The sequence below is a fragment of the Saccopteryx bilineata genome, chromosome 2 (genome assembly GCF_036850765.1).
Source record: "Saccopteryx bilineata isolate mSacBil1 chromosome 2, mSacBil1_pri_phased_curated, whole genome shotgun sequence".
Classification (NCBI taxonomy): Eukaryota; Metazoa; Chordata; class Mammalia; order Chiroptera; family Emballonuridae; genus Saccopteryx; species Saccopteryx bilineata.
This window is the reverse complement of record NC_089491.1, coordinates 255,744-268,955: the sequence shown is the minus strand read 5'-3', so window position 1 is coordinate 268,955 and position 13,212 is coordinate 255,744. Positions and strand designations below refer to the sequence as shown.

The following is a 13,212-nucleotide window of genomic DNA, read 5'->3' as shown; positions in this document are numbered from 1 at the left end:
TGACCCTCTCATCCCCACGGCCTCAGCTCTGCTCTCTCCACAGGTTCGACTACGGACAGCGCTTCTGGGACATCAAAGGCAAGCTGTTCAGCTGCCGCTGCGGTTCCCCCAAGTGCCGGCACTCCAGCTTGGCCCTGGCCCAGCGGCAGGCCAGCGTCCAGGAGGCTCCGGAGGACGGCCTGCCCGACACCAGCTCCTGCAGCACCAGCTCCCGATGAGACGAGACGAGACGCTGCTTGCGCTGTTCACACTGCGGTTCAGGGGGAAGAGGAAGCGCTCAGGGTGACTGAGGCCGTGTGCAGTGGGCGGGCAGCAGTGCTCTGGACACTGGGCCTCGCTGTACGGCCGTGTGAGTCTGATGGCAGTTTGGTCATTTCCACGTTTCCGTTCCCTCTGCTCCCCGTCCCTCCGCTGGGCTGCTGGGCAGCATCCTGTCGGCCCAGGCTCCTCCATGTGGCACCCGCTGAAGCCACTGTCACCCGCAAGCTGCTCTGTTAAAGCCACCTGTCCACGGCCCCGGTCGCTGCACAGACACTCCCAACCGCCGTCTGAGAGGGGTCGGGGCCACGCTGCCATGACTTTGGAGAGAAAATGTGGGTTTGCTTTTTAAAGAAGCACTTGGCTCCACATCAGACCTCGGAGGCGCTAAGCTCCAGGATGCAGCTGGTGGTGCAAGAGGCCCCGCCCACAGGCGCGCAGCACAGCTGGCCAGTGCTGTGACACTGGCCCCTTCTGTCGATTTTTAAGCCACATGCTATGATGATGAATAAACTGATTTATTTTCTACCATTATTGAACATTAGGACAACAAAAAATAAAACCCAACACAGATAACGGTGCTGATTCTGGTGTAGTCTCTACTCACCATGTGAAATAATATCAACTGTACAGAGAACAGAGTGATTTTAGAATAAAATGCAGGAGAATCTTTTTTAAAACGGTAGTCTTGTAGTGTGAATACATTCGCCGTCACCTTTTGTGTGGCGGCCTGCAGGTCATACCTTTTTTTTGGCATACACTTTTTTAAATACTGTAATTAGTGCAGTAACAGTGGGGTTTTTTTGTGCAACTTCTAAAACATTCATAATGCAGTCATGTTTATTTTTTTCTGTTAAAATGTTTTTGACAGTTTTAAGAGCAGTCTTTTGGCTCAGACCATTTCTTGTTCTGTTTTCAATGAAATCAATAAAAAAAAGAGAAATACTCGAAGGTCTTTATTGTGACACCAGTTCCAGTTGGTCTCTCAGAACCCATGCACTTCCTGTGGGCGGTGCACACGGCCACACCCTCCGGCCATCCTTGGAGAGCCCATGCATGTCAGCGTGTGTGTGTGTGTGTGTGTGTGTGTGTGTGTGTGTGTGTGTGTCAGAGCATGTGTGTCTGTCCAGTGTGGACACTGAGACCCAGGCCGCACCTGACACTGACAGCAGTAGCAGGTGAGTCCCTGGCATCAGAGTTGGCTCTGCCCTTGAGTCTTGATACAGCTGCTGTAGCCGCTCCTGCCATGGCTGCCACCCCGCGCAGGAGTCCACAGACTCTGTCCCGAGAGGGCTGGCCTCACCCACCAGGGAGCCCGTGAGCACTGCAAGAAATAGCTTGAATGCTCCATGTTCACACACACAAGTCAGCGCACAGCACAGCAGGACCTGTCCTGACTTAGTGAGCCGCTTTGTGGGGGCCTCCCTACATCCCTCAGTGATAGGTCACCACCAGGCAGGCGGCCAGGGCCTGGTGTGCAAGAACATGCATGACCGATTGGACAGGTGTGACTGGTCCTCTAGGTCAGTGGTCCCCAACCCCCGGGCTGCGGACCAGTACCGGTCTGTGGGCCATTTGGTACCAGTCCGCAGAGAAAGAATAAATAACATTATTTCCGTTTTATTTATATTTAAGTCTGAATGATGTTTTATTTTTTTAAAATGACCAGATTCCCTCTGTTATATTCGTCTAAGACTCACTCTTGACGCTTGTCTCGGTCATGTGATACATTTTTCCGTCCCACCCTAAAGGCCGATCGCGAAAATATTTTCTGACATTAAACCGGTCCGTGGCCCAAAAAAGGTTGGAGACCACTGGTCTAAGTGATGCCCTTCTTCCAATGGTTTGCATCCTGGTGTCCTGTCCTGTGCCCCAGGGTCAGGTGCTAGATGTGTAGACAGGTCACTTGAATCAGGACCCAAGTCCAGTTCAAACCTTTGTGGTGTTGGGGTGACCTGTAAGGTGAAGGGCCCCCAACCAGGTGCATCACGTCAAGCTCCGGCCATGTCAAACAAGACCCAGGGTTTGGCTTGAAGGAAACTGACGGCTCTGCGGCTTCTGTGAGTCAGCTGGTCCTGGCAGCTCGGTCGTGACCACCTGAGTGCCCGCTGTGGACAGTCCTGAACCCAACCTGTGGACAGATCTCTGGGGGAGAGTCCTCAGGGGGTCCTTGCTCCAACAGGGCAGCTATGTCGTGTGCACAGTGACCAGGAACCGCCCCTCGGGGACACAGGGCAGCTGAGACCCGCTCTGCAGGCCTCCAGTTGGGGGCAGCCACTGCAGCATGCCTGAAATATGGACAGAGTGCAGGGTTGCCATCATTTTTGCACAGGCCACACTTTCATGGTCCAAAACTTACACAACACGTAAGAGCTGGAAGAAAACTACGAAACTGCTGTAAATGCAGTGGTGGGATTCAAATAATTTAACAACCGGTTCTCTGCCCTAATGACCATTTTAAGTATAAAAAAACGATATACTGAAAGGTAGTATAGTATTTCATTTAATACTTAAGTAAGAATAATAAGAGATATACAAAACTACATTATAAGAAATTTTTTTTATTCAGTGAGAGGTGGGGAGGCAGAGACAGACTCCCGCATGTGCCCTGACCTGAATCTACCAGTCCAGTCACCTACAGGGCGATGCTCTGCCCATCTGGTGCTTGCTACATTGCTTGGCAATCGAGCCCTGAGGCCGTGGAGCCATCCTCAAAGCCCGGGGCCAACTTGCTCCACCCATTTGAGCCATGGCTGCAGAAGGCAGGGAGAGGGATGGGGAGTGGAAGAGGAGATAGTCACTTCTCCTATGTGCCCTGACTGGGAATCGAACCTGGGACGTCCACATGTCGGAATGTCACTCTATTGCTGAACCAACCAGCCAGGGGCAGAAAAGAGTTTTAAAATACTAATGAAAAAATATTGAATAATACTTGACAAAAAAACAATAAAACTCTTACTTAAGATATTTCCACATTGCTTCTTGATTGGTGTCCTCACTTGCAATTTTTTTCACCTATGAACAGAATGAACATAACTATGGATGCTTAGAATACGCTGTTGCACAGATGAACGTTAAAAAAAAAAGTAAAGAATGTGAAGTTGTGATTTTCACATTGGGTGGCTGCCCAGGCACCCACTTAGAACCCTGATGACAAGTGCCACTTGACCAGTTTGTCGAACTCAACAAAAAAGTAGGTATCGGTTCTGCCAAACTAGTGCAAACTGACTGAATCCCAGCACTGCACAAATGCCCCTTGACCCTGTCCACTGGGGAGTGCACATACCTCCCAGGGCCAGACAGTCCCCTGATGGGTGGTGTGCTCATCCCTGAAAACGGCCCGCCAGCTCTCAGATGCTCATGCCCAGGGTGACCCTGCACAGCTCAGTCCTGCTAACGGCTCATAGCCTCCACTTCCAGTGAGTATGCCATGCATGCATGCAGGAAGGACCCACTGCTGTCCTCAGGGAAAGGCCTGAGCATGTCACATACGTGTACTTGGGCTTCTAGTATCAGAATCCCACCCAGCTGGTGCCTGCTTCGCCTCCCCCCACAGGATACATTTCCCACATAGAGCATTTATACTTAATGTTTTTTTCTAGCTGCCTAGCAAAACTTCTGTTCTCTTGCACACCTTTGGTTATTGATAAAGCAATTGTCTGCTTCTATTCATTACAGATTCGCCTTTCCTGTTGTGTGAATTGCCTTGTGCAGAGTTGTATACCTATTAGTTACTGATTTATAAGAGCTCTTTATATAGGGTGTCTCTAGACCTATGCTGAATTAGAACTTATGTGGTAGGAGCCATCTTGTGACTTCTGAGAGTGTATTATTGTATTTAGAGTGACCTCCACCTCCAAATTATAAAAATATTCTCCTGCACTCTTTTCTAGTGTTTATTTTAAGGTTTAGTGCTTGAATCCAGGTGGGATTTATTTGGTGTCTGGTGTGAAGTAATACAAATTCGAGATTTTTAAAGTGAGGTGTAATGCACAGCTCAGTGAGTTTTGACAAATGCCCCTGCCCGCATAACCCATCCCTCATCAAGAGGGGGAACAGTCCCATAACCCAGCATGCCTTTCTGCCCCTTCTCAGCTCATCCCACCTCCAAGAGGCATCCCCTGTTCTGACTTCGTTCAGCAAAGTTCTCTTTATTCTGCTGGGTAGTCAGTGGCACCTCCTTGTGTGCTTTTAATTTGCTTCTCCGGGTGACAGTGGAATCTGCATTCATGCTCACAACCCGGATGGGCACTTTCCTTCGCAGAGTGCCTGTGCAGGTGTTGGGTGCATTGCTAAATTAGGCTGTCTTTCTGTCACTGAGTGTAGATCTTTACGGGTTCTGGGTGCAAGTCCTTGGACAGACAGAAGTACTGAAATATTTTATTTCAGTCTATAACTTCTTGTTCATTGTCTTTTTTTTTTTTTTTTTTTCTGAAGCTGGAAACAGGGAGAGACAGTCAGACAGACTCCCGCATGCGCCCGACCGGGATCCACCCGGCACGCCCACCAGGGGCGACGCTCTGCCCACCAGGGGGCGATGCTCTGCCCATCCTGGGCGTCGCCATGTTGCGACCAGAGCCACTCTAGCGCCTGGGGCAGAGGCCACAGAGCCATCCCCAGCGCCCGGGCCATCTTTGCTCCAATGGAGCCTTGGCTGCGGGAGGGGAAGAGAGAGAGAGGGAAAGCGCGGCGGAGGGGTGGAGAAGCAAATGGGTGCTTCTCCTGTGTGCCCTGGCCGGGATCGAACCCGGGTCCTCCGCACGCTAGGCCGACGCTCTACCACTGTGTCTTTTATTTTTTGAGAGAGAGTCAGGGGGAGAGAATGGGAGAAACATCGAGCTGCTCCTGTATGTGTCCTGACCAGGGAATCAAACCGGCAACCTTCACACTCTGGGACGATGCTCCAACCAACTGAGCTATCTGGCCAGGACTTAATTTTTGTTGATTTTTAGAGAAACAGAGAGAGAAAGGGAGAGAGAGGGGAGGGGGAAGAAATCATTCATTTGTTGTTTCACTTAGTCGTGCATTCTTTGTTTGCTTCCCGTGTGTGCCCTGACTGAGGATCGAACCCACAACCTCATTGTCTCAGGATGATGCTCTTAATCAACTGAGCTAACCGGTCAGAACCTGTCCATTTTCTTAAGAGCAGCAGTTTTAAATTTTGACCAAGTCCAACTTATTTATTTTTTTGGTTCGTGTTTTCTCTATCCTGAGGTATCTTTGCCTGTCCCTTGGCTGAGAATATACTATCCTGTGTTGCTGGTTTCTTCAAAAGCACTGTCGTTTTAGATTTTCTAATTTGGTACATGGTCCATCTTAGTGTTTGTGACCAGAATGGGGGTGAGGTGAAGACTGACTTTCTCCACTGTGGTCACCCAGTTTCTCTGGCTGGCCTTCCCACCTCCGCTGGCCTGCGCTGACCTGTCTCAGTGCGTGTCACCATCTCTGTCACTGTGGCTTCACGGTCACTGTGGCCACAGGCAGTGCACGGCCTCTGGCTTCGTCTCAGGGGTGACGGCTCCCCAGGCCCTTAAATGAATTTCAGAATCAGCGTCTCAATTCCCACAAAAAAGGCTGATTGGATTTTTAATAATTTTTAAAATCAACTTTATCAAGAGATGACTTATCTTCTTCCCCAGGCTGCTTCTTCCAGGAGAGCTGACAACTATGTCAACTTTTGGTCTCCTTAGGCTCCTCCCCTGTCTGTGACCTGCTGAAGTGTTTTCCTGTGTCTACTGTTTTGCATTTTCCAGGATGGAAATTGAAATTTTGAACCGCACAGCCTGACTTTTTTCACATAGCAATAGGCATGTAAGGTTCCTTTCCTCTGTATCCTTTTTTTGCAGCTCAATTGCTGAATACCATTTCTTTTTTTTTTTTTTTTTTTCATTTTTCTGAAGCTGGAAACAGGGAGAGACAGTCAGACAGACTCCCGCATGCGCCCGACCGGGATCCACCCAGCACGCCTACCAGGGGTGACGCTCTGCCCGCCAGGGGGCGATGCTCTGCCCATCCTGGGCGTCGCCATGTTGCGACCAGAGCCACTCTAGCGCCTGAGGCAGAGGCCAAGGAGCTATCCCCAGCGCCCGGGCCATCTTTGCTCCAATGGAGCCTCGCTGCAGGAGGGGAAGAGAGAGACAGAGAGGAAGGAGAGGGGAAGGGGTGGAGAAGCAGATGGGCGCCTCTCCTGTATGCCCTGTCCGGGAATCAAACCTGGGACTTCTGCACGCCAGGCCGATGTTCTACCACTGAGCCAACTGGCCAGGGCCTAGGTGTGCAGGTTTCTGTGTGGACATATCTTCACATCACTTAGGTAGAGTCCCAGGAGTAAGAATGCTAGGTCATAGGAAAAGACAACATTCACCTTTGTCAGGGAATGATAAGCAGCCTTCCAAAGTGGCTGCCTCCGTTGGCATTCCTGCCAGCAACAGGCGAAGGCTCCCATCGCCCCACATCCTCACCCGAAGTTGGCAGGGTCAGCCTTTCCTTTTAGCCTTCTAGTACAGTCCTAGTATGTGTGGTGTCATCACATGGTCGTTTTAATTGGCAATCCCTGAGGACAAGTGATGTTGAACATCCTTTTGTGTGTCTGTCTCCTTTGGTCAGGTGTCTATGCAGATCTTTTGCGTTTTTTATTTGGGTTATTGTGGAAATTTAAGAGTTCTTTTTTTTTTTAATTCACTCTTTTCAATTTTATTTTAGATCTTATTTGTTCATTTTTAGAGAGAAAGGAGAGAGAGAGAAGGGGGCACTCCCATATGTGCCTTCACCAGGCAAGCCCAGGGCTTTCAACTGGCAACCTCGCATTCCAGATCGACACTTTATCCACTGCGCCACCACAGGTCAGGCTGAAATTTAAGAGTTCTTTGTGTAACTTTGAATGCAAGTTCTTTGTCCGATGTGCAGTTTGCAAACATCTCCTCCTTGTCTGTGACTTGACTTTTGATTCTCTTACCAATGTCTTTTGCAGCGCAGAAGTTTTTAATTTTTTTAAGTCTAATGTATTATTATTATTTTTTCTTTCATGGCTTATTCATTTGGTGTTATCCATATAACAAACATCACCAGACCCATGGCCACCTAGCTATTCCCTTACATTTCTTCTAGAAGTTGTGCAGTGTTATGTTTTATGTACCTTGAGTAATTTTTGTGAGAGATGTGCATAAGGTCTGTATCTAGATTGCCTTTTTGTTTTTGCATATGGAATGTCCAGTTGTTTTGTTGCTGTTTGTTGACAAGACTGTCTTTCTCTACTGAGTTACTTTCACTCTGTTGTCAGAGATTGTGGACTGTATTTGTATAAATCTACAGTTGTCCCCTGCCATATCATGGTTCACTTTTCACAGTCCCGCTGTATCGAAGATTTTTAAGTTGTATATATCTAATTTTGTATCACGAACTTTTTGCTATCGCGTGGGATTTTGTGGTCTGTAAGTATTTTTATATATTTATTATTTTAATTACTTTTGCGGTAAAATAAGCATTTTCTAGCCTAAAAATTGAAAACAATATAAAAATATTAGTAAAAATGTATTAAAAGAATTTTAAATCATTATCATCTTCATCATTCAAGTTGTAGTATATTCACTGGTGAGTACCCATATAGACTTTTATATGTTGTTAAAATTACATAGATTTAACAGTGTAGAAAGTGTTTAAGAGCATTTGGAAGTGTTTATAAGGTGTGGGAAGGGTTTATAAAGCCTTAAAATATATATAAATAATAAAATAAATATAAGGTTGCTACTTTGCAGATTTTTGTCTATCATGTGGGGTTCTGGAACCTAACCCCCATGATAGAGGAGGGACCACTGTGCTTCTGGGCTCTTAGTTCTGTTCCATTTGTGTCTCTACATTCCATAGTGCCCTGATGGCTGTCACTTTATAGTAAGTCTTGAAGTTGAATTGTGTCAGTTGTCCGACTTTGTTCTTCTTCAGTGTTGTGTTGACTGTTCCAGGTCTCTGCCATTCCATGTAAACTCCAGAACCAGTTTGTGAACATCTAAATAGCTTGCTGGAATTCTGATTGGTATTGTCTTGAATCTGTAGATCAAATTGAGGACAGACGTCTTTACAAGAGCAAGCCTTACAGTCCATGAACATGAAATACCTTGCCATTTATTTAGGCCTTTGAGTCTTTCGTCAGATTTATAGTTTTGTTTTGATGTATAGACCCTGGGCATATTTTGTTAGATTTATACCTATTTACTTTTCTTGATGGTATTATCCTATCTGTCACATTTTTCCCCCTTCTTCTTTTCCAAGTGGGAAAAGGGAGATAGACAGACTCCCACACCAGGATCCACACGGCAGCCCTGTCCTGGGCCATGCTCACAACTGAGCAATTCTTAGCGCCTGAGTCAGAGACTCCAAGGAGCCATCCTCAGCGCTCAGGGCCGACACGCTTGAACCGATTGAGCCATGGCTGTGGTTGAGAAAGAGAGAGAAGGGGGAAGAAGGGGGAGAGAAGCAGATGGACGCTCCCTCCTGTGTGCCCTGACCAGGACTTCCACATACTGGGTCGACACTCTACCACTGAGCCAACCGGCCAGAGCAACAATGTTTCTTTTAGCAGAGATCTTTCCCACCATGAATTTTCTCATCTTTTGTTTTTTTCAGAAGCATCTTTCTTTGTCATTAATTTTTAGTGTTATTTCAATGGGTCTAAAATTTCAGGTTGCAAGTTTATTTTCCCTTTTTTTTATAATGTTTTTAAATCATTTATAAATGAACAAAATATGGAGCATGGTTTCCCTTGCTTGTGGGAACAAGGATCAGGTTCCAAGAGTGGCCTGAGGTGCCACTGAGAGAAAGGAAGGTGGTGTTTCGGGGTGCTGGGAGCTGCCGCACATGTCACCCAGTCAGCAGATGTCCCCTCGCTCTGAAAGGCTGGCCTGTGTTACAGGGTCCCAAGACACAGAGCCTGGTAATGGCTCATGGGGATCTAGGCTGGAGGACTAACCTCCCCTAAGTGACAGCCAGGGGAGGGTCTATGACAGCAAGGTTCTCCCTGAAGTCAAGCCACATGGTGCCATGACCAGGGACAAAAGCAAGGGCCCCATTCTCAGCAATGGGGACAGATGAGGTGGGTCAGGTCAGCAGCCTTGGGGTCTTCCCAAGAGCCCTGGCTTTGTTCTGGGTCAATGGCTGGGAAGGCTGCTCCAGGAGCCAGACAGCTGGCACCGTGGGGTGGGGTGATCACAGGGGTCTGTGCTGGTGTGAGCACAGGCTGGGAAATGGACAAGTGTGGGTCATGGGAAGGGCCAGAGGCTGGACAGTGCCCCATGGTGAGGCTGTGGAGCTACTTTCCCAGGACTTCCTTTCAGGCCCCAGTGACCTCCTCGCCTCTCAGTGCATCTCTGGGGGTAGGGATGTAGGTTAAGAGGATACTGGGCCATGGGGACAGTTGATAGTGATAGTGACCTGACCTGGCAAAGTGGACAGAACAACAAGCATGAATGGTGACTCAGAGGGCAGAGATAGTACCAGGAGGTACCCTTTAAAGATAGGCTTCCATTGCTGTCTGAACTTCCTTGTTTCTGATGAGAAACTTGACTGTTCATTTGTATAATATCTTCTAGTAAGCCCATCACAGGAATTTTTCATTTTAGGTGTCATAATGCTTCATTCTATGTGTGTCTTTTTTTTTTTGTAGTTTTAATTTCTCTTTTGAGATTCACTATCAATTACCTAATAGTGTTCATGTTTTCCTTTAAATACTTGAATATTTTTATAATAGTTCTATTAAATCTTTATATATTGATTTTTTTATTTTTATTTTTCTGAAGCTGGAAATGGGGAGGCAGTCGGGATCCACCCGGCACACCCACCCGGGGGCGATGCTCTGCCCATCTGGAGCGTCACTCTGTTGTGACCAGAGCCATTCTAGCACCTGAGGCAGAGGCCACAGAGCCATCCCCAGCGCCCGGGCCATCTTTGCTCCAATGGAGCCTTCACTGCGGGAGGGGAAGAGAGAGACAGAGAGGAAGGAGAGGGGGAGGGGTGGAGAAGCAGATGGGCGCTTCTCCTGTGTGCCCTGGCCGGGAATTTAATCCGGGACTCCTGCACACCAGGCCAACACTCTACCACTGAGCCAACCGGCCAGGGCCTATATATTGATTTTATCTTTGTCATATCTAGCTTTGTTTCATTGACTGATTTTGTCACACTTTTGAATGTCATGTCTGGTCGTTTTAAAATTGGATGCCATGTTGTTAAGTGTCTGGATTTTGTACTCTTCCTTTGGAGAACTCTGGGTCTGTTCTCACAAATGGTTACATTACTTGTAAATCAAATGTCAGTGGTGCAGAGGCTGGTACATCCGCTGATGGAGAAACAGGGTGGAGAGGGAAGAGCAGCAGGTGGAGGCAGCGCCCAGTGAGGCCAGGAGGCACCCAGGAGTCAGCAGCCCAGCCGTGCAGGGTAAGAGGTGCGACCAGCCTGCCCCAGACCCCCGAGCCTCATGGATGTGGTCACGGGGAGTGGTGTGGTGAGCTCTGTGCTTGGAAGACTGCTCTGGATGCTGAGAAGATACATGGGAGAGGCCACGGTGAGCCAGAGAGGATGGAGTGAGGACAGGGACCAGGGCTGATGTGGAACTGACTGGTGGTCAGGGCACCGCCCTGTGGGAAGGGGCTGTGTGTTTAGCCCACCATCCGTCACCCACCCTCACATCAGGTTGAGTAGCGGGGGGAAACATAGGCCTTGCTGTCTGCTGCAGCTTCCATTCTGGTGACAGAATCAGTCCCAGCCCAAGACAGTCAGGGCACTGTGCTGAACAAGCAGGGGCCTGTTTAAGATCTGAGTGGTGATCCTCAGTGTCCAGCCACAGGGACAGCATGGGGCACTCAGAGGGTCCTGTGGGCCAGCAGTGCTGCTGAGAGTCAGCAGCCCAGAGAGCCCGTGGAAGGTCAGTGAGGGTCACATTGTGTCTGATCTGACCACTTGGCTGCAGATGGGACAGGGCTGGCCCCTGCGTTCACCAGGTAACACAGCACCTGTCCAGCAACCAGGAGCGTGGCATGCTAATGGAGAGATGAAAGGGGCCGAATATCTTCAAAATTATTTGGATTTTTTATTCTGAAATTTTTTATTGAGGTAAAATGCACATAACATAAGATTTACCATTTTAACCATTTAAAAATGTATGAGACAGTGGCTTTTAATACGTTTACAATGTTGAGCAACCATCATCATCATCTAATTTCAGAAAACCTCCATCACTCAGGGAGATGCAGGTGGAAGCCACAGTGAGGTAGCGCCTCCTGCCTGTTAGAACAACCATCACCAAAAGACAAGTGCTGGTGAGGACATGGAGAAAAGGGACCCTCGTGTACTGTTAGGGGGACCCAGACTGGTGCAGCCCTTGTGGAAAACTGTGGAGTTTCCTCAGAAAATTAAAAATAGAACTACTACTACCCTGACCGGATAGCTCAGAGGGCTAGAGCACCGTGCTGAAGCACAGAGGTTGTCAGTTTGATCCCCGATCAGGGCACTTGCAGGAACAGATCAATGTTCCTGTCGTCTCTGTCTCTCTTTCTCTCCTTTCCTCTCTCTCTAAAATCAATAAAATAAACATTAAAAATAATTATAAAATAAAACTACCTCATGACCCAGCAGTCCCATTTTGGGGTATTATTTATCTGAAGGAAATAAAAGCAGGATCTTGAAGAGGTATCTGCACCCCTGTGTTCATTGCAGCATTCTTTTTTTTTTTTTTTTTTTCTGAAGCTGGAAACGGGGAGAGACAGTCAGACAGACTCCCGCATGCGCCCGACCGGGATCCACCCGGCACGCCCACCAGGGGCGACACTCTGCCCACCAGGGGGCAATGCTCTGCCCCTCCGGGGTGTCACTCTGCTGAGACCAGAGCCACTCTAGTGCCTGGGGCAGAGGCCAAGGAGCCATCCCCAGTGCCCGGGCCATCTTTGCTCCAATGGAGCCTTGGCTGTGGGAGGGGAAGAGAGAGACAGAGAGGAAAGAGGGGGTGGAGAAGCAAATGGGCGCTTCTCCTGTGTGCCCTGGCCGGGAATCGAACCCGGGTCCCCCGCACGCCAGGCCGACGCTCTACCACTGAGCCAACCGGCCAGGGCCATTGCAGCATTCTTCATAGCCATCACAACACGCAAACAACCTAAGTGTCCATCAGCGCAGGAGCGGAGGGAGCAGATGTGCCACATCTGCACAATAGGATGTCTGAGTGCAGCCGTGGAGAGAGAAGGGACTCTTGCCACTGTGACAACACGGACGGAACTTGAGGGCATTTCACTAAGTGAGATAAGTCAGACAGAGAAAGACACACTCTGCATGTTCTCAGATGTGGAATCCTAAAAAGCCAGGCTCACAGAAGCAGAGTCGAGTGTGGTTCTAGGGCTGGAGACTGGGGGGTGGGTGGGGACATGGGGAGGTGCTGGTCAAAGGTGACAAACTTCCAGTTACCGGATGACTGGTTCTGGACTTGGTGACCACAGTTAATACTGTGTTGTAAGCTTGAAAGTCACCGAGAGCATATCTGAAGCCTTCTCACGACAGAACATAAGCTGGCCGTGTGCGGGGTGAAGGTGGTCATTCTGCAACATATACATAAATTACATAGTGATATGTGTCAGTCACATCTCAGTGGATCTGGGATATAAGAACGGAAGGTGTTTGCAGAGGAGTTGAAGCTGCTGGGCTCACAAGTGATGGTGGGTCAGTCCTGCCCTGGACCCCAGGCAGGGGCCAAGACTCCAGGACAGTGGACACTCACCATGCCACTGCCAAGCCCAGACAGGACCAGTTCGGGGACCCATGATCCCCACCTGAAAGACTGCAGCTGACATCACACTGCCCATTGTGTGAACTCACTCAGTGGCTGGAGCCTCATGGAAGATCCTCAAAGGCTGGAGGTGGACATTTTGCCAAGTGAGTGGGGCAGAGAGCAAGACCAGGGAGCCCAACCAAGAAAGGAGGGGT

The 13,212-nt window shown here is 48.8% G+C and overlaps 1 protein-coding gene across 9 annotated transcripts in view; it reads left to right on the top strand.

Annotated features, from left to right (window-relative positions):
- EHMT1 (euchromatic histone lysine methyltransferase 1) overlaps positions 1-1,204 on the top strand; it is a 153,068-nt gene extending 151,864 nt beyond the window's left edge. For all 9 annotated transcript variants that reach the window (XM_066255583.1, XM_066255584.1, XM_066255582.1 and 6 more), the window contains one exon: positions 44-1,204. In XM_066255583.1, the coding sequence (XP_066111680.1) occupies positions 44-218 (175 nt within the window). In that variant the 3' untranslated portion in view covers positions 219-1,204. The remainder of the gene's footprint in view (positions 1-43) is intronic.
- Positions 1,205-13,212: the final 12,008 nt, after the last annotated feature.